The 19,947-nt window shown below is 44.8% G+C and overlaps 2 protein-coding genes across 3 annotated transcripts in view; one reads left to right on the forward strand and one right to left on the reverse strand.

Moving 5' to 3' along the window:
• Positions 1 to 299: 299 nt before the first annotated feature.
• Positions 300 to 3,655, reverse strand: ecsit (ECSIT signaling integrator). Its single transcript, XM_026161226.1, has 8 exons — positions 3,495 to 3,655; positions 3,105 to 3,359; positions 2,541 to 2,940; positions 2,226 to 2,449; positions 1,778 to 1,835; positions 1,509 to 1,657; positions 937 to 1,042; positions 300 to 851 (listed from the first exon to the last, which is right to left on the reverse strand). The coding sequence occupies exons 2-8, from the start codon at positions 3,270 to 3,272 to the stop codon at positions 565 to 567; spliced, it is 1,392 nt and encodes a 463-aa protein (XP_026017011.1). The 5' UTR covers positions 3,273 to 3,359; positions 3,495 to 3,655; the 3' UTR covers positions 300 to 564.
• A 202-nt stretch (positions 3,656 to 3,857) lies between these two features.
• eml3 (EMAP like 3) overlaps positions 3,858 to 19,947 on the forward strand; it is a 33,027-nt gene continuing 16,937 nt past the window's right edge. Inside the window, exons 1-7 of one of the 2 annotated variants that reach the window (XM_026161162.1) lie at positions 3,858 to 4,591; positions 12,995 to 13,171; positions 13,300 to 13,414; positions 13,583 to 14,092; positions 15,807 to 15,917; positions 16,106 to 16,134; positions 19,560 to 19,595. In XM_026161162.1, coding sequence (XP_026016947.1) covers positions 4,567 to 4,591; positions 12,995 to 13,171; positions 13,300 to 13,414; positions 13,583 to 14,092; positions 15,807 to 15,917; positions 16,106 to 16,134; positions 19,560 to 19,595 — 1,003 coding nt within the window. In that variant the 5' untranslated portion in view covers positions 3,858 to 4,566. The remainder of the gene's footprint in view (positions 4,592 to 12,994; positions 13,172 to 13,299; positions 13,415 to 13,582; positions 14,093 to 15,806; positions 15,918 to 16,105; positions 16,135 to 19,559; positions 19,596 to 19,947) is intronic. The other variant, XM_026161164.1, reaches the window with a different exon arrangement.

A 19,947-nucleotide genomic window follows, 5' to 3' on the forward strand; every position in this document is an offset into this window, starting at 1 on the left:
ATGCAATAACAGTTTCACAAACACATTTTGCTAATTAACAAAACTACAATCAAAAACTGTTTTAGTGAAACTCTACCAGACACTCCACAGCTGAAAGACCACAGACGATGAGGCCAGTCTGTTTTCTCCACAGTCTGACCTCAACTCCAACTTCACAACAACTGTAAAGCCAAACACTCCTGACAGCGTGAGCTCACTGAAGTCTGCGCGGCGAGCTGTTGTCATTGGAGCAAAAACCAAGTTCACCAAAATCAAGTCGAGCTTCAATGGCAGTGAAAAACAGTTAAACAGAGTCCAACTGTAAATGGAAGTCAACATTTATTGTGTTACTTTAACAACTCGACTTCATCGTTGTTTATTTCCACAGCTACAATGACTTCATTTGAACACATACAGACTTAGTACTTCCGTAGATAGTCTGCTGTATTTTAAAGGTGTGAGACATTTGTGACTGAATAAATACGTTTGTAATTATTTTGTACGGCTTTATTAAATATGCTAAAAAGAATTTACAAAAGCCTCCCGGCTGGTTCGGAGGGAGTCAGGAGGAAACTTTTTTCCTGTTCACTGCTTCACACCCTGACTTCTCCTGGGCTCCTCTTCCACTACAGCCTCGCCGTCTTCCCCAGGGTCTGCTTCTTCTTTATGGGCGTGTGAAGAAAACCAGGTTCCACTGGCCGAGTCGGTGTCGCCCACCCCTTGCAGCTCCCGGGGTCCAGCGCCCAGTCGGAACAACGTGGGGATCTGACCTAGGATGGGGTTACTCTGTTGGAGGCCAGAGATCCACTGATTGAGGGTAGCCTGGTCCCCCTGACTGGTCATGCACATGGCAAAGACTGGACCGTCATCCACTGGATAGACACACAGACACACATCATCTATGTTACACCCTGGAAGTGAGGGGTTGTGGTCAACAGCAGTGAAGCCATATCTTACAGTCTTCCACATCGAAGCTCTCATCGTCCCCCAGGTCGCGGTCCAAATCCAGGTCTAGCTGCAGAGGATACATGAAACACCTCTCTGGGTCATACGGCTCTTCTATCTGAGGGGAGGGAGGAGGATTTGTTTGTAATTTAATTCACAAAGTTTCACATATTCTACATTCATTATACAGAGTCTACAACGAGGGGAACACACAGACGGTGACTGCAGAAAATGCCGGCTGTTTGCAGATCACAGCCAGCTGAAGAAGCTGGGAGAGCTTCACAGGGAGTGGAGTGAGGGTGGTGTCAGTTCCCCCAACACCAGCATGCACAGATGTCTACAGGAAAGCAGCTGCAACGGCTGCATTCCTAACATCTGAGTGTATTAATGAACACACCAAGCTGGACATTTCTGTACTAGAAATCCTGTTTTTAATGGATCTTAGGAAATATTCTATAATCTGAGATTCTGGTTTTGTGACTTTCCTGAGCTATAAGCCACAATCATTAGAATTCAAACACTCTGTTATATGATCATCACACAGCACTTATTATTTGTAATGGTTAACAGTAATGTTTGCCCACCTTCTCTTCAGGTGGGGCAGGGTCGGCTCTGAGGACGTAGTAGTAAACACACGTCTTCCTCATCCACAGAGGGAACGGGCCCTCCACGAACACGGGCCTGCACGGGTTGTGCTTAGCGAGCGCTTCCATCTGGCTGGGGCTCTGGATGCCTGGTGCAAACACAGGAAAGAAAGAAAACAAACAACAAATATGGAAATGATGCCATTATTAGTATTTTTAACAATATATTTCTGACTAAGACACAGAATGTAGTTTCAAGTCATCCATACCTACTATATGTGGAAGTGTGACTTCAGCACCGCTGTCTGTGATGTCTGTGCAGGGCAGCTTGTGAGGAGAGCACACACAGTTTGGTAAATACAAGATTTACATCTGATGACAAAACACAAAGTCAGTCAAACGATTTTTACACACAAGTTTGTCTTAGTTAGACCTGAGAAACTAAATGACTGTAACACAAAAACTTGTACTCGCAATCATGTGGAGTTTTTTCTCCACTTTCTATAAGCTCAGTTTAAAAGCTTAAGAAATGTGGAACACGAGTCTGTGGTTGACAGCTGTGGAAAAGGGGTTTCCAGACTCGGGTCTGAAACATTCAGCGTATTAGCTTTAAAGATTTTAGAGTTACTTTTGTTATTCTTTTAAAGAACAAAGCCAGGCTAGCTGTTCCCCTTGTTTCCAGTCTTCATGCTAAGCTAGGCTAATCCATGCATATACCTGGTAGACGGTCACTTTTGCATCCCAGTCGTTTGCCATGCGTGTGAGGCTGAAGCGTGCCAGGTCTACTGGGTCTTCAGGGAGTTGCTTGGGAATAGGAAAGGGGTTTGCGTGCATGAACTTGGGGAACCAGTACATGATACGCTGGTACTTTCTCATAGGGTGGGTCTTTTCTCCAAAGATCTGGACCAGCAGCACTTTGGTCTCAGTGTTGGGCATGATACCTGAAGCACAGACACTGACACTTAGACACAAAAACAGTGTACAGAACACCTCAAGATTCTCAACAACTACCACAATACTATAGACACCCACCATAACTCTCCATCTGCTCCAGGAGCTGCACTCCACACTCCTGCTGACGGGGATAGTGGTTGAACATCCTCTGGATAAAGTTTTGCGGCACGAATACCTCTTTAGGAAAAACATCCAGCAGCTTGTTGTAGACAGTGAGGTCTTTCTCCACCCCGAATTCTGGCATCTTCTTCAGAGCAGCATAGATGAACTCCACATGACCTCGACGCCTTATGTCTCTCTTGGTGTAGACGTCTATCACTTTGTTAAACGTGGCCTTGGTTTTGGTTTCTTTGGCGACCTGCTCAAACAGATCATCGTGGGCGACCAGAGACTTGTCCCTCGTCTTGTCCTCTTCCTGAACGAACCGTGCAGGCTGACTCTTGGTGCGCGCTGGGCTGCTGTGGAAATGCCTCAACACCTAAAAGCAACATGTTTTTGTTATGAACGCATATAAAAGATTCATTCATATGATCTGATTAGTTATTGATTAACACCAAACAAAGAGTCGACTGCCAGCTGCCTTTCTCTGCGATTATATCAGTGCTGTATATGAGCTTAAGTCTGGTCGCTGCTAAAGCTCACCTCGCGCTGTGGGCACTGCGAGCCGCCGAGCAGACTCGAGGAGTGTAACCGGAATAGAGCGCCGTTGTCTCCAGCAGCAGCAGCAGCAGCAGGCGGCGGCAGCCGCCTCCCTGCGTGGCTGAGCAGCCGCAGAGACTTGAGCTGATGCAGGCAGCGGCTGCCCTTCATAGTCGAGCCATCACGGCGAGTGTCAGAGAACAGAAGTGCACACGGACGTGAAGCTCACACGTTCACTCTTCGGTGTACCTCATCCAGCTGTAAATATTTGTACAGAACGATCAAACTTTACATTTCACATTTTTGTGAAGTTTAGTTCGTCAACTGCTCAAACGTTGTAGTAATGATAGTTATTATTATTACCCCAACATGTATAACCATGTTAATACTGACCTTTAATGCCGACAATCGGACAAGAATAGTCTCCTTCAGAAGGCGCTGTCAATGGACGCTACCATGTTCAAAGGCCAGTACAGCATTCCGGTCCGACACGCGTTTGCTTCCCCCAAACAATAGAAACAGTGACAGAAATGATAGTTCCGTAAAACCGCAAATAAGCGCAGTAAATATTCTCCATTAAAATGCAGGAAAATGATTTCTAAATCAATGCCATTCTTCGCGCTGTAGCTATGATTCTTCAAACTATTAAACAAAAGTTGAGAAAAGAGAAAGCTAACTATTTTTTTTATCCTTTGTCGTGCAGTATAATTTAGGGTGACCACTTCACTTTACCAAAAACTAATTGCAGCTTCTACCTTGTGACAGGAATATTGTGCGTGTTCAGGATGACTGGATATCATTCGTGAGGGATGCATTTGATATACGTTTCATTTCTTATAGGCCAACAAGTTATTTATAGCAGTTTGAATGCAGGCAGTCACTTTCTGGCACAGGTTTCAGGGCTTGTAGTGCGCACCGCCGCCACGAGATGGAAACAAATGCTCGTCCTGTAGCTGCCAGGCTGCAGAGGTGCAGCCGTAAGAAGCTGCTTTAAGAGTTCCGTGAGATGTTCTGGTTTACGGACACTGAAATCCTCCTTCCTGACGCAGTCTGACTGAGGCGAATATCTGGCAGCACTTTTAGCCGTACCCGGTGCCTTCCCGCCAATAGTGTCAAGCTAGCTATAACGAGGGGCTACACTTCCGGAAGCGGTTTTCAGTCTGTGGTGTGATTGTTTTTAGTTTTTCATTTTATATAAAGTAATTTCGAACTATATTTTATATTTAAGCTTGATTTCCTTATAAGTACCCCCCCCTCACACACACACACTCACCCACGCACCCGCGCGTTTAATAAACTATTGCGCTTTATGTTGCGGAAAATTCCGCGTTTCCGGTATTCTTAGACCTGTCATCGACTCAAGTCTCCAGAGTGTGGGCTGTGATTCTCCTCTGTCAGCATGGAAAACACACCTTAGTGCACGCTGCTCCTCTAAAAACAGGAGCCGCCGTCTAAACCTGGGATTATGGATTCCTCTACCAACAGTCTGGGTGAGTGCAGCAGCGACAGTGGTCCTTTGTGTTTTTACTGACAGCATTAGCCGTGGAAACTTCACTGTCCGTGCTCGGATCAGATAATCGCATCGCTCTCAAAGGAACGCTGTCAAACAGCTTCAAAGATGGCAATCTTTGGACAAAACTAGCATACACCGCACCACACACGCTTTACACAGTTTAACAAACGCGTTAAACCTCGAGCTTTGTTCGGAGGCTTTCAGTCACACCAAAACTTCGTAACTGAACACTCAGATGCAGTTTTTCTTGGCAGCGCTCGTCGCCGCATTCTTTGCTGTCTTTTATTGCAAGCGGATGGTCGGCGGAACATCCGCTCTGACTTTCAAAGGATTTTTGCTGCTTAATTCTGGGCTTTTCAACATTTCTCCATGTTTTGTTCAGTCACACGTTAGCGCAGACAGACAGTAGTCTCAAACGTCGATGGAGAAACAGGACGTTACAGCAGCGCTGTGACTGTGTAGGTGCGTGGGACGGCTGCACGTCGTTTACATTATTTCTGTGGCATTCAAATAGTTTCCTCAAGTCTGGCCCGAGTGATCAGGACACCCTGGAGGCGTGCCTGCAACCACTTTGTGTCGCAAACTGAGTTGTGTGCTGCTGATTCCATGTTGTCACGCGTGGGTAGTTTGAGCATCAACATTGAGACCACCGGCAGAGCGAAGACCGCAGCAGCCTGTGTCCATGCACAACAGTTCATCCATATATTAGACGAAGCACCAGCTGAACATCCTTCTCTCCAAGTCACTGTGGGTTGGGTGAAAAAGCTCCACCCTGTCTGTCCCCACAATACTTACTATTATGCTGAAACTGGAACTTTGATAGCTGCCCAGTGCTGCTTTTGATTCACATGTGTATACAAACATCCACACCCAAGCCTATCTTACATACTCTGGCTTCTTGAAAGCTGGTGGGCCGCCAAAGCGCTGGGGAACAGCAAATATATTAATATCACATGGGGAAGCTTGAGCAAGGCAGCTGTGACTCAGTGCTGCAGGAAGCTTCAACACACAGCCATTTCTCTTAATGAAGACCTGCGTTACGTTGGTAATTATGTTTCATAAACGAAGATGGTGACACGTTACCTGCCTCGGAAAGCTGCATGAGGTGTGCTGGAGCTCTGGAGAGTTGCTTGTGCCTCGGTGTCAGCTGGCCGGCTTACGTAATATGAGTTTGTAGGGATCAAATAACTGCTGTGTTTAGCAGTAACATGCAGATACTGATACACAATATTTCCTCCACTGAATACAGCCCAGTGTGGTGGACTGTATGCCAGCCTTAAAGTTGAAGCACATCTGACATCGGGTTAAAGGACTGGCTGATATCTTTGCAAACTAGTCATAGTAATGTTTTAGGGAAGAGCGAGCAAATGTGCAGTGTGTGCAGATTCCAGTGCCACACAAAGAGGCTTTACTGCTTTTCCAACAGTTTACTTCTGTTAATGGCTATTTGAGACTTAGCAAAACAAGACTTTAAAGATACTGCCCTCAGTTTTAATACTGATACCATTTGTTAGATGTTAAAAATAAAGTAAGATAATATATCCATATTGAAAATACAAAGTAAGCCTGCTATCTTACTGCCTTTCTGCTGGTTCATAACACCAGTCTTGTGTTTTGTAATTGTTGTGTCCATGACTTGTATCAGTAATGATAACTGCACAAGTTCAATCTGTGCAGAAATGTGGAAAAGCATGAAAAACTCCTCAGATTTTCAAACTGCGTTTACTGAGTCACTGAATGAACTTAGACACATGCATGCTGTGTGTGTGAGCACAATGCAACCAGTGAAGTATCACGCTCTCTTAAGTAACTGCATAACTTTAGACGTTACAAGAAACTCCCCAGCTCAGAGTAAGGAATGGAAGACCTTTGTTTCAAAGGACAGATGTGCTGAAGTCTGTAGTTTACGGCTCAGGAGGTAAAGTTTACTAGTTTTCACATTCTCCTGACTAGTCTGAACTTCCATAAAAGGTCACAGCTTATGCTAACAGGGTCAAATAGACCAGATCAGAAGAACTGTATAGAAATTCAGTGAATGTGGGATTTATGTCCGGACGTAACGCAGCGTTACCTTGCTTACATTTGCAGTTATCCTAGTAAAGGTGCGGCGTCGTACCATTAACCCCGACTGACTAACACTTCTTTCTGACCCACACAGACCATGTACAGTCGCACACTTAAAGGAGCTAAAGTGCATAAAGTGCTAAGCTCTTCACTATAGATGAGGACAGTATCAGTGAAACGCTTCGTGCTCTGTTGTGGTAATTGTCAGCCTCCATCTGTGATGAGCTGTGTTTCTTTGTCATGGTTTGCTTTGGTGTAAAAGCAGCTGCTGCTAATGCTGGAATAGCAACTTTTCCTACAGGAAGTGACATCACTCAGTGTTTCAAGCGTCTGAAGAGGCATGCCTTCTTCTGTCTGATTTGTATTTGTATAACTTGAGAAGAGAAATTGAATTACTGCTTACGGATTACTGTAAAAATGTGTGCATACCCCACTTACACAGCTGGAAGTTAAACAGCTGGAAGATGTGAATGTGGTCACATTGCTGTAGTGCATAAGACAAGAAATACACACCTTCACACTCAAACAAGCATTATAAGAGCCGTCAGAGGACTAACACCAGTTACTGTTACTGTTAAACCCAAATACTGTTTATACTGCAGCACTTAGACACGTGCTTTAATAGAGAGGTTTAGAATTAGAGCCGCAGAATCGAGTCTATTCATACAGCACTTAGTCAGCGGAGCTCATTATCTTAGTCAGCTTGCTGCTGTAAACACCCTGAGAACAGGAGTTATATTTGGTGTATATACGGTAAGGGTTCAATTAGTGGAACCAGAGTGGATTCATCATTTCAGCGTGTTGTGGTTTTGGCTCGAACAGCTGTCTAGGAGTACTGTGAGGATTTGGGACGTGTTGCAGTTGTGCAGAGATCAGCAGGAAGTTGCATCAGCAAATGGCAGCTTTTTCAGTGTTTTTCCCAGAATGTCGTAATAGTGCTTCTTTTCAGAAGAACACACGTGCTGTTCTGCTGGAGCCTGGAGGTAAACACTCTTTCTTCTGTCTCAGGGCTGGAAGTTAAAGCTCACTGCTTTCTAACAGACACTGAAATGTGTCTGTAGCATTGAGTGAATGCTGAATCCTGTCTGGTCAGTTTAAAGATTGAAGTCGGGGGAATCAGAGTGTTTTCACTGGCGCCTTGTTTTGATCGCACCTGTAAATCAGAAGGAAACCAAAGCGGCTCAAACGTCAGTCTGTGCAGTTAAAGCAGTGCTGATAATAAATCAGTCAGTCTCACTCAGTGAGATCATCATGTGGCAGAGATTTATGCTCCATGGCCGTCAGTGGCTTACAGTGTTGTTATCTGTATGTAGAGCGAGCACGGACTTGCACTGTATTTGCGTCTGCTTCAGCGAGGCCTGACGGTTAAGATTGTGGTAGCGTGTTGTGAGCTGCATCATCTCCTCTGGCTTTTTGACAATTACTTTTTCCATGGTTTTATCCTTTAAGATAGCAAGGCTGGCTTAACTGGTTTTGGGGCCCCTGCACAGTGTAAACCAATGAATCCACCCGTGCAACAGTAATCAAACCACCATGAGTTGTCTCCTGTTAAATCATCGTCCTTTGGATCTTTATGCTGTGCTTATACCGTTTAATGGTGGCACAGTGTTACTGAACTGGATGTGCAGGCGTGCATAAAGACTGTATAATGTGTATGTGCTGTTAGTGGGGTGGGCTGGGAGACTTTCCCGATTTTATATGAGCTTTGTACTTTTAACTTGGATATTGTTTGTATTAGTTTCTTTTACTAGGAGCTAAATTTGGTACGAGGTGTCTCGTATCTGCTGAGATCCGCGCTCTCGTTTGTGGTTCATGACAAATAAAAAGTAAAAATGAAATGAAATGAAACGGGGGTGTCAGGCTCAGTTTCACTAAGGACCACATGGGGAACTGAGAGTCGTCTACACGTCAGTCCCGCCGACATGCTCCAGGATCATCTAAATACCGTCTCAACCGCTTGTTTCATGTCCCTGAACCAAACGGAGTGTCGCCGTCTCAGTGACGGGAGGCTCGGAGAAATATTTAGGTGAAATATAAATATTTTTGCCCTCCTTTGTCTTCTGTGCACTCAGTGCTGGAAACTATTCCTTGAAAACGTGTTCTCACACCCCCACCTGTGAACGTATCTGCCTGCAGCATCAACTTCCCCTTGTATGCCACCTTTTTTTCCACCAGCTTGTTGGCTTCCAGCTGCAGTGTAGAAGCGCCTGTCGTTTCGGTGCATTGTGTGCACGAGGCACAGTTTTGTGTGAAGGCTACAATCGGTTAGTTTTAATTCTAGTCCTTTCATAAATTCTCTTACTACAACCGCAGCAGAGTAGAGAGTACTCATTCAGGTGCAGGGCGAACATGCAAATGCCACACAAAGGCACCAGCCTACAGAATCAAACCCACAACCTTGTTTCTGTGACGTGACAGCGCTAACCACTGCATCACGGCGTCATCGGGTGTGTTTTTGAGATGCTCCCTGGAGATAAACACAGGAGTGAGAGTCAAAGTGAAGGACTGTAAAGGAGGTCAGCTCGTCTCATGTGCAGTCCTGGTGAGCCGTTTGCAGCCACACGAGCTGTGCAGTCAGTCACATGTGTGCAGCGTGGTGGTGGTGGGGTGGGGGGAGTGTTTCTCACAGATGGTGCAGCTCTCTGTTTCACTTCTCAGATGGGACCTCGGCACTTGTGCAGGGGCGTACAGGATGTTGAGCAGCGGCAAAGCATCTAAATCAAAGTAGAGAACTACAGACTGAGCGCTGTGTGTCTGTAGGTGGCTGAGGTCATGATGCAGCATCCTTGGGTGACAGGTAGAAAGAGTGGGTGGGCGCTGTGAGAATATGTGTTAGTCAAACGGATGCAGGACGCACGTACTCTTTTTAACTTTAAGCACATGCATGCAGATAAGCAGCTAAGATGTTTATGGGCTTATTAAGGACTAAAGCAACATCTGGAGAAGAGCAGTAATCTAGATTTATAGTAACATGTTTCATGTAGATAAAAGTAAAACCAGAGCTTTAGTGGCTAATTATAGTTGCTGGGTCCTTAAATGACCCTGAGCCTTTTACGAAAGACGTCATCAGTGGAGCAAATTCTCTCTTTTCTAACAGTGGTGGATACGGCTGAAAGAGGCTCGTGGTGTGTTTCACCAACTATTTTTCTTTTCTTAAATTGATTCCCTTCTTTTTCTCTCAAAACCTGAATCATAGGTTAATTAGAACCTGCCAAGCAGGGTTCACATCCTCCTCTTTTGCTCCTACTGAACGCTGCTGCTGGACTAGAGCTGCTATCACGTCCAGTAACTACTGTGTCACTGGGCTCTGTTCCCAAACGTTCCCATGTTGAGAAACCCTGTGACGTGTATGAAGAGACACGTGAAAAAGGCTTTTGTCCAGCATTGCCGTGTCATTTCCTGTCAGTCGTTCTGTCTGCTGGCACATGTTCAGCAGTAACGAGATGTCAGCAAATATCCTCACCTTGATATAATAATGATATTCAGCCCTGAAATGTGTGGCATGTGGAAAAACGTTTGTTTGTTCACATAACGCACATTCAGATTACTCAGTGGACATCTCCAGCCATAACTCAGAAACTGAGAAGTCCACGCAGAGATAAAAGAAATTCCAAAAGTGGTGACATAACCTGCTTTTGCACTTCCACGCTACGACAGACGGACTGTGAATAGTAACCAGAATTCCAGTATAGCTACACGAATCTAATGTGGATCAAATTCCAGCTTCCCCTGAGCTGCTGCCAAACAGCTATGAGTCATCCCGTCTTGGCTTCCATGGGAAAAATGAAAAGAAGAAAACCAGAGTGGAAGTGGAGTACGATCATTTATGCAGATGTGTAATTATGTTGTGGTGAGACCTCTACAGTAGCAAGGCTTGTATCTGTTTTCTGATGCAGTTGTACGTTGTGAGATTTTCTGTGATGACCAATAGGAGCACTGATTATTCTGTTTTATCCTGTCAGTCCAGCCTCCTGACTGGTTCAGATCACGATTGTCCCTTCGATTGTCGTGTTTTGTTTTGGGGGCTTTGCTTTGAGTAAAGCAGTGCTGATGTTTGCCTCTCACAAGGACGTGTGGTCTCATGTGCTCTCACCAATAATTTAAATCTGTAGTAATGACATCAAAAATCTGCCTATAACTTCTTACATTTATAACAAAAAAAAGATGGCAGACAGTGAAACGACTGTGGATGGTGAGTCATATATAGAGACTGTATATTAATGGCTGTCACACTCTGTGGCCGTCCAAACATGCACAGAAATAGCACAAAGTTTAAAGAGTTTAGAATGTTTTCACTTTTAGTTTTGTTTAGTTTAGCTTTTCAGAAATTCTTTTAACCTCCACACTTTACTTCCGCAACCAGTAAAACCACTCAATAAAACACCCCATCTATAAAACCAGCCTACTGAGTACAGGATCCCACTGCCAAAAACAGATCCTGGGAAGAAGCCACAGTGGGTGTGGCACCACCAAACTGCAAGTCATGGTCTCACCAGAAATCCAACTAGCAATTTCCCCCCAGATAGGATCGACATGTCTAGCATTATAGGCAGCACTAGTGTCTCATTTGCAATCGCTTTAAGGAAGCACTGGTATAAAAACACCGTGTGTGCTTTCGATTTTTCAGCGGTGAAGAATTTGTTTGTACAGACTGGTTTAAGGTTGGTTTCATTGCTTGTCTTTGGACGGTGGGAGCCACACAGAAAGAAAAGGAAGGACCCATCGGGCTCATTGATTTGAACCCAGCACCTTCTTGTTTTGAAATACAACATTTCATCAGACCGGCGGTCACGCAGAGCTGAAATTCATCATTCAGAGTGGCACCGGCGCTCTGCTGTGACCGAGCGCTTGCTTTTAATCTACATCCGCTGAATCTAAAAACTAGACTAGTTAGTTTAATCTAGACCTGCAGATGCTAGCCGGCAGGGCATGCATGGACCGCTATAACCAAGGGGCCGGCATCCTCTGTGCCGAGTATGGCCTGGAAGTCCTGAGGTCAAAATGGGAGACGCCCCCGAGCGTGGTCGAGACTGAGTAATAGTGACAGCAAACGAAATGGGTGAAGCGCTTTGAGTGGTCAGAAGAGTAGAAAAGCGTTATATAAGAACCAGTCCACTTACTATTTTACGGTGTCTGGACTCAGTGAAGCCCTTCAAAAAGCAGCTAAAGACCTTTTTATTTCAAAAAGCTTGTATTTAGACCAGGGTTGATTTATTTAGAACTGCATTGTGATTTGTTGTCTGTGAAAAGTGCTGTATAAACGCATGTTACTTACTGAAACCTCTGGAGCGATCAGGCTATATTTTTACATCTCAGCTTTCTCATACAGTAAAAAGAGAAAAGCCTCAGTGCTGTGCAGCCTACTGAGAGCGAGCATTTTTCTATGTCAGCTGTGACTCTTCTACTCTTCGTAGCCACGTTCATGGTTTAGAGCTTGACTGCTACCCTCTGCTAAAATCACTTCACAATACTTTAAAAACATTGTCCAGAAAGAGTTTGCCTCTTATTAGAGAGGGAGGACCTCCTATTTATGACAGGATGCTTCCTGTGATGAGAGATGTTTTATGAGAGGTTTAACTGATGTCTATTTTTTAATTTCACTGGACAAGCTATGCTTGCCATTGCACATTCACGGGCCTTTAAACCCAACCACCGAAACCTTAAAACCACATCTTTACCTTCAGACAGCAGTACCAGAAAAATGTCCTCACAGCGATGTTGTAATCTTCACAAAGATAAGTTGCCGAAAGGAAGGCAGGTGGTTGGATCCCTGACAGCTCCAGTTTGTATGCCAGATTATCCTCGAGCAGTATCCTGAACCCTGAATTACTCCCGGTGTGTTCATCTGAGAGTGAAAGATGTTAACGGTGGAAAGTATGTAGAAAGCCTGTCACCGGAGTCTCTCACCTAAAAGTAAAGGCAGACTATCGGCTGAGAGCATAAACTGAGAAAAGCATTTCTGAAGAATATGCTAAACTTGAGTGTCACATGGGCTCAATCCCAGCATCGCAGCAACAGGCTCTGCAGGCAAAGAGCTTTTATTTCTTTTGACATTCAGGAACATGTGATACTAAATGTTACATTCTGCTCTGTCTCACAATCATAACGAATTTTTCCAAAGATTCCTGGATTCAGACGTGGGTCCAGATTGGTGCAAAGCCCCACCTCTGATGAGATAAACCTGTTGTAAAGAAAATAACTACATTGTAGCGCTAAGTGTTACCTGATGTTGAAGCCATGGAAGAACAAGCGACAGGCTGAGATTATTTGGTAGTGCAGCTCTTCTCTAACCCTCGTCCTGCTGCTTCCTTTGTAGATGATGTGTCTGCTGACAGCAGTGCTGAATTTCCAGACCGGGCATCCATGATGGAGGTGCGTCTGCAGGCACAGGAGGACGAGATCACACTCCTGAAATCCTCTCTGGCTGACGCCCTGCGCAGGCTCCGCATCCACGATCAGGTCCTACAGTTACTGAAGCAGCAGGTCATAGCAGGTGGGTGATGTTAACTGAAAACTGAAACTAGTGTGGCTCGTCCGTCTCCGTTCATATAAAAGTGATTAGACTTGCAGAGTGCAGCTGCACACGCAGAAGAAACTAATAATCCACTTTGATCTACTCAGTGAACCCGAGTGCTGCACGGCTGCTAAGCCAAGCATGCTGCTCAGATTGTTCCAGCAGCAGCAGAAAGTTGTCCTCCAGCTCAGCCAGCGATGGGATCCGGCACCCTGCTACGAGGTACTACACCTTCCAGCCAAGGGCTTAAACGCTCAGGACGAACGACGAGGGGTCGTTGTGTTGTATTAGACAACACGCTTGTCTATTCAAACTGTCGTTGTGCTCATATGTCTGTGTGAACTGCCTGTATGACTGCTTTGTGTTGTTCTCAACCTTTGAACTCTCCAGCCAACTGTCAGACACCACTGTGACCAATGCAAACAGCCAAAGAGGAAGCTCGGCATCCACGGACATCCAAACCGTTCCAGCAACAGTGGACAAGTCGACCCAGACAGAGTCGACCCCGTCAGGCCAGGACTCGGCCCAGGACAGGGTCCCTCTCCACGGACGAGTCCAGAGCCTGCAATTGGAAGATGCACTCGTGGAAGGTCCTTCTGTATCTGAGGGAAACCGGGCCAAACTCCACCGTGTCCCTGGTATGGAAGAGGAGGATGAGGAGCCAGAAGAAGATGAAGGAGGAGGAAGAGGGGAGCAGGAAAAGGACCTAACATGGGCATCATCAGTTGAAGAGCCCATTCAGCCCACCACCATCAGAGGCCTCCAGAGGGAGGACCTCCTGGATGGCAGCTGCTCTCCGGAGGATCCAGGCTCAGCCTCGGCCTCATTCAAATCTTCAGACCAGAACCTCAGCTGCCGCTCTGGACCGCTGTCTCCCATCCACGAAAGAGAGAAGGCTCTGTGCGTGGTCCTGCCTCATTGCCGCGTTCTTTACAACCTCAATCATCTTTCCTTAATCGTTGATTGATTGCATGACTTTTAAGAATGAATCAACACTAACACTGACTTTCCAGATTCTGGCTCTGCAAACCCCAGTTGTGCTGCAGCCCGCTTTATGAACCAGACATCCTCAGGTTTGCAGGGTGTGTCATGCTGCGTTAGAATATGTCACCACCCGGGTGTCCTGTTCTGCTGTCTCGGTCACTAAAGTCCACACGTGCTTTCTTTTCAGTGTGTTTGAACTGGAGAAACACAAAGCTAAAGTCTAACTCATATATCCATATTAAGCTTCAAAGCACCCAGAGATTTGAATCCACTGGAAAATAGAATGAGAAGTAAACAAAAGGCATGTCTGCAAGCTGCACGGTGTATACTCCTGCTGCGTAGCTGCAGAGCGCCTCAAAATGACTCAGTGTCATGATTCTGTATGTGACACGGCGCCAGTAAGGATCTGTTTTTTTTCAACTGGGTTTTGCAGATTTGCACAAACTGTTTCAACAATATTTCACTATAATTAAGCTTGTAATCGCTCCTAATATCTTTGTGATTAAAACATATTCTCTTACAGCAAAGCATGTCTTCCATAAAGGACTACCTTACTAATAGGTGGGGACCACAGGGCAGGGCTCTGCTTTTGTTTACTGCTTTGGTTTACTTTGTTTACTTGTGCATGTGCTCTGTGTTTTGCCCTCCCTCCTTGTTATTCCTTTGAAAGGGTTTCCCAGAACATCAGTTTGACTTTTGCCTCTGACAAAAGCTCATGTGGGCCTCCAGGATCAAACTAGCACAAATTAGTATTCACTGCTTTAGACACATTAAGACTTTCAATATGAACTCAGAAGCTATTTTCACCATTGCAATCCCCTGCAAGCTGTCCAAACGGCATTAAACCTTTAGAATACAGAATAAAGAGTAATTATATTTTCAAATTTCAAATTTTAAATGATTTTGTTTCTGGTTACATTTTGAGAAATTTGGTATGTTGCTGAGATTTCAAACTCAGATGACATTACTACAAATAAATTTCATCTAATCGAATAAATTAGTCAAACTGTTTCATCAGGTCAGCTTCTTCCTCTTGTGTGATTGTTTGCATGGCCTTAACATTGTGTGTGTGTGTGTGTGTGTGTGTGTTTTAATCTCAATATTAAATGTCACTATTGTGCTTACAAAACTATTTAAACGTAACACTGGATACTTTCAGTTTGTATTTTATGATGTGTTTGTGTTGTAGAGCTCAAAGCAAACACAAGCCGACCTGTTTTCAAAGTGTCTGTTTAGGCAACAAATTGTTCCTTGTAGGTTTAAAAAATTTTAAATCCACACACAAATATTGTTTTTGTGAAGCTACAGAGCTTCTACTAGTTCTGACTGATTGTTTCCAGAATGTCCAGAATCAGAGTTCAAATAATTTGCAGATCAGTGGCAAAAAGCACGTTTGTCTCTGAAGTTAGCATAAATTTTCAGTAGCACTGTTTTTACACCTATAAGGAGGTCTTTCACACAATTGGCACAGTGACAGGTGTAGTAGGCGGGGCTTGGCAAAAGTTATTTATCCTTTGATGGAGAATGTAGGTGCAGCGGGGATTTGTGGGTGCTTCGCATGCAGAGGGATAGGTGCATTAAACTGTCTTGAGTCTGTTAAAGCTGACTCGGTGTTTCTGTGACGCTTTAGGGTTCGTAGAAACAGCGAGAAACTAGGGAACCCTGAAAGGCAGAGGAAACGTCTAGACAAGAAGGCAGCATCTTCAGCAAACCTCCTCGCCCGCTCCCCAAGCCTGGAGAAGTGAGCCATCCTGCCATCACTCACAGATGTCACCACACCGCTCGCTTTGTCCCACGGCTGCAGCAGCCTCGCATTAAAGGGACACTTGTTGGAAGTCACCCTGTGAAACACTCATAAATACACATAATGCGATTGTGAAGCAACAGTCTGTGAAATGGCTTCTAATGTCTTGATTTTTCTCTCCGCAGCCGAGCTAAAGAGCTTATCGCCAGTGCAGGTGAGGTCATTGACAGCATCTTCATCAACAGAGGCCTCTGAGCCAAACTCCATACAGGCCCCAGGGTTCAATCAGGAGTCAGCCCACCACCGTTTCACTGAAACGCACTTTGCTGAATTCAAAAACAGCTTCTACGATCATCGTTGCATGTTGTTGTGTTTAATTTAGGTACTTTTCCAACATGATGGTCTGGCCTGGCTCCAGTGTTGGCAGGCCTGAGCTGTGCTGTGCTTCTGTACTTGTGACACAGAAACCCCGTTGGTTCACACATGTAGTCATTTGTGTAAAAATGAGTGGATTTCCCAACCAACCACACTTTTGTTTTGCATAGCTTTTATGAGCATTGGCCTTCAGTCTGGTTCTGGTGGTTTAGGCTTCATTCCCTTCACCAATCAGGCTCAGCCACTAGTTTATATCTATTATAGCCCCTTACATGAATAGCTGCGTTGGGGGAGGGGGGGCTTTTGAAGGATGGACCACTTTTAAACCTGTGTAATTTACTTGGACCACATCACATACTTGTTAATATAAAACTCTGACAGTTCTTGACGTAGTCAAATGCAAGAATGCATTTCATAAATTTGAGCCTTTAGATCAGGGCGTCCAACTCCAGGCCTCGAGGGCCGCTGTCCTGCAGGTTTTAGACCTCACCCTGAGTCAACACATCTGAATCACATGATTAGTTCATTACCAGGCCTCTGGAGAACTTCAAGACATGTTGAGGAGGTCATTTACCGTTTAAATCAACTGTGCTGGATCAAGGACACATCTAAAACCTGCAGGACACCGGCCCTCCAGGCCTGGAGTTGGACACTCCTGCTTTAGATGATATGAAAAACGTTGTGCTTTGTTCTGTCTCGAGTAGGGCTTTCTCAAACTCTCAGGATCGTTTCCACAGCACTATATCCGTCAGAGTTTGTTTGTTTTTGGGTTTATCATTTTATAGTTCTATTACCCTTTATGGCTTTTATATTACAATTTCAATTTTTTTCAATACATGCCAGGTGTCTTCTTGTGCCAGTACAGGATATGATGTCATCGGCTTGTTTGGTTGGTTGGTTGCAGTCAAGGTTACGTTAGCTAACTAGAACCAATAACTCAGGAGTAAACAAGGGGACCTAAACTAAAATTCAAAGCGGGTCACTTTTGTGCCGTCCAACATAAAACATAAAACAATGACTTTTATGTTAAGAAATCAAGATAAAGTAATCCAATCAGTGAGATGACATAAAAAACTGTCTCCAAATAGTGTGGCATCGCTTCCTCAGAGCCTCTGCCTCATTGGTGTTTTTTATTTTTGTTTTTTTTTTATCGCGCACATCGACCCTTTTTTAACGAAAAGGTTTACATTAACAAATTGATGCCATTTCTCACCAACAATGCTCCATCTGGTGGCAGATGGGTGCATAACATCTATGACACGATAATTTACCGGCACTGGGCAACAATTAAAATTTTAACAGTTAGGTTAAATGACTAGAACTTATATTACTCACTACTGACAACAGCGACGGCTAGTTGTGCATACTATACCTTACACATGGATCCTGGAATAACTAGAACTCCACAAGATCAACACGTGCTTTCATCTAAAATTTGATGGGAATATGGCGAAAAATACTAGAGGCCAACTTTAAGCCTGAGTCCCCATCAAGGGAAGGAATCATCAAGGAGATGCTGTGTCCCACTGTTGTTCTGCACAGGTCTGAACCGCCTCAGTGAGGTCATTAACAAGACTGGTTTCAGATACCGACTATGACATTATCCACTTCCTCTACATGAATGCCATGAGTGAGCAAGACATCGGCTCACTGATCCACACCACTTTATTCTACAGCAGTGGAATCTCATGCAAACTGGAGAAGTGTAGCTGGATGGTAAGAAAGCGAGGGAAGGTAGTGAGAACTGAGGCGATTACACTACCAGAAGGAAACGGTGTAAACATCAAGGACAGCCTCAAGTACCTGTGAATCCCACGGGCAAGTGGGAACCATGAAGAGGCCGGTAGGAAAGCCGCATCCACCAAATACATACAGAGTAACCCAAGTCCTCAACTGAATTGGAAGAACAAGATTTAGGCAATAAATGCCTACGCCCTGCCTGTCATCGGATACTCTGATTGGATAATAAAGATGAGGAAATTCCTTACCGTGCATGTAGAGTTTCAGTCCAGCATCATGAGACTGTACACTAAGCACAAGGTTGGAGGTCGAGGACTACTGAATGTGAAAACCATTATCCAGGATGAAACTGATGGAAAGATCCGCACATCAGGAACACAACGGATGCTGTGTTTGGTGAATACAACTGGCAGCAGAAATCTGAGAAAGAAAATCAGAAATTACATTGCAGATAGAAAAAGTGTCTGTTACTGAGAAGCCTGCCAGTGGCTGGACAAAGCTGGACTGAAAGACAGCACAGAGGCACTAATCATGGCAGCACAGGAACAAGCTCCGAGCACAGGATCCATAGAGGCTGGGGTCTGTCACAGCAGGTAAGACCCCGGGTGCAGGCTGTGCAAAGATGAGACAATCCAGCACCTAACAGCAGGGTGTCAGATGCGAGCAGGCAGCGCATACTGGAACGCCATAGTATTATACAAGAATACAGGAATGTATTTCATGCCGAGTATGGCCTGGAATTCCCGAGGTCAAAATGGGATCCGAGAATTACTGAGCTAAGATTATGTGGAACTGGACATAGTAGTTTTGGGCAAGCAGAGGAAGATTACTGCAGTGAGATGACTCCAGAATCACCATACCAACAGTAAAGTTTGGAGGTGGGAACATCATGGTGTGGGTCTGTTTTTCAGCATACAACACTGGCACGCTTCATTGAAGGAAGGATCAATGGAAAAATGTACAGAGACATTCTTGATTTAAAAAGAAAACCAAGCTGCTGCCAGCTACCAGGATGATGAAGATGAGACCAGGGTGGTCATTTCAGCAAGACAATGACCGCAACCAAGCCCCACACAGCCAAGGAAACTGGATTTATTTTAGAGAAGATGAAAGCTGTAGATATTTTCAATAAAAACCTTGCTACAGTGTGATGTTACCAAACAAAACTGTGGCTCCACCGTCATGCACTTACACAGGAACTGTTGTATAGCTGCCGGCACTCCAAACTGTTCTAGCGTTTTCTGGTCAGTCAGACAGAAAGTTAGTCGGTCTCAACATTCACATGTCGTTAAGCTCATCCTTAATGTTTTACTTTACTTTGAGTCCCATAGAAACCGGCCAAGAAAACATGATTCGGCGTGGATTCTAAAGTTTGTGGGTGTAACTGATGTTAACGGAAGATTTAACCCTCTGAAATGTCTAAAGCTATAGTAGGCTATAAAGCTGTAGGTCAGCTGTGATTTAATGCACAGGGGATCTATTTGTTTGTCTGGCTAACCTTTATTTTTTCTCATTTACACACAGGATCCCCTGGCTCCAGAAGAGGAACCTACAGCCAAGGTAAACCTGCTCTTATGCAGCTTTATGTCTTCATCGTCTTTCATGGGGAGGTGGACAGGCTGCTTTTCCAGGAGTGTCTCACTCCCATTCTTGCTGCTGCTGCCAGTTGGCAACTGAGAGCTAGATTTTTAAAAAACAAATTATTCTAAAAAAGTAACCCAAGAAGTTTGGAACTGTGACTCACTCTCGCTCACTTGAGGAAGCAGACCGTTGACGACTTTTGGGTGAATTTTCTCTGCAGGGCTGTGTAGACAGAGGAAGCCCACAGATATCTCACACAGGCCCCACTTGGTTGTGCAAACATCACATTTCTTTATGGGCGAGCCCACTACGGGTCCCACGTGAGTTTTCT

Source organism: Astatotilapia calliptera, chromosome 3, assembly GCF_900246225.1.
Source record: "Astatotilapia calliptera chromosome 3, fAstCal1.2, whole genome shotgun sequence".
Lineage (NCBI taxonomy): Eukaryota > Metazoa > Chordata > Actinopteri > Cichliformes > Cichlidae > Astatotilapia > Astatotilapia calliptera.

Bases quoted from the DNA above. Each gene is read 5' to 3' on its own strand.
- ecsit (XM_026161226.1), bottom strand. From the start codon at position 3,272: ATGAAGGGCAGCCGCTGCCTGCATCAGCTCAAGTCTCTGCGGCTGCTC. The intron at 2,450-2,540 runs GTGGGTGTCTAT...TCTGTGCTTCAG, and splicing joins GGAGCAGATGGAGAGTTATG to GTATCATGCCCAACACTGAG. The intron at 852-936 runs GTAAGATATGGC...GTGTCTATCCAG, and splicing joins GAGCTTCGATGTGGAAGACT to TGGATGACGGTCCAGTCTTT.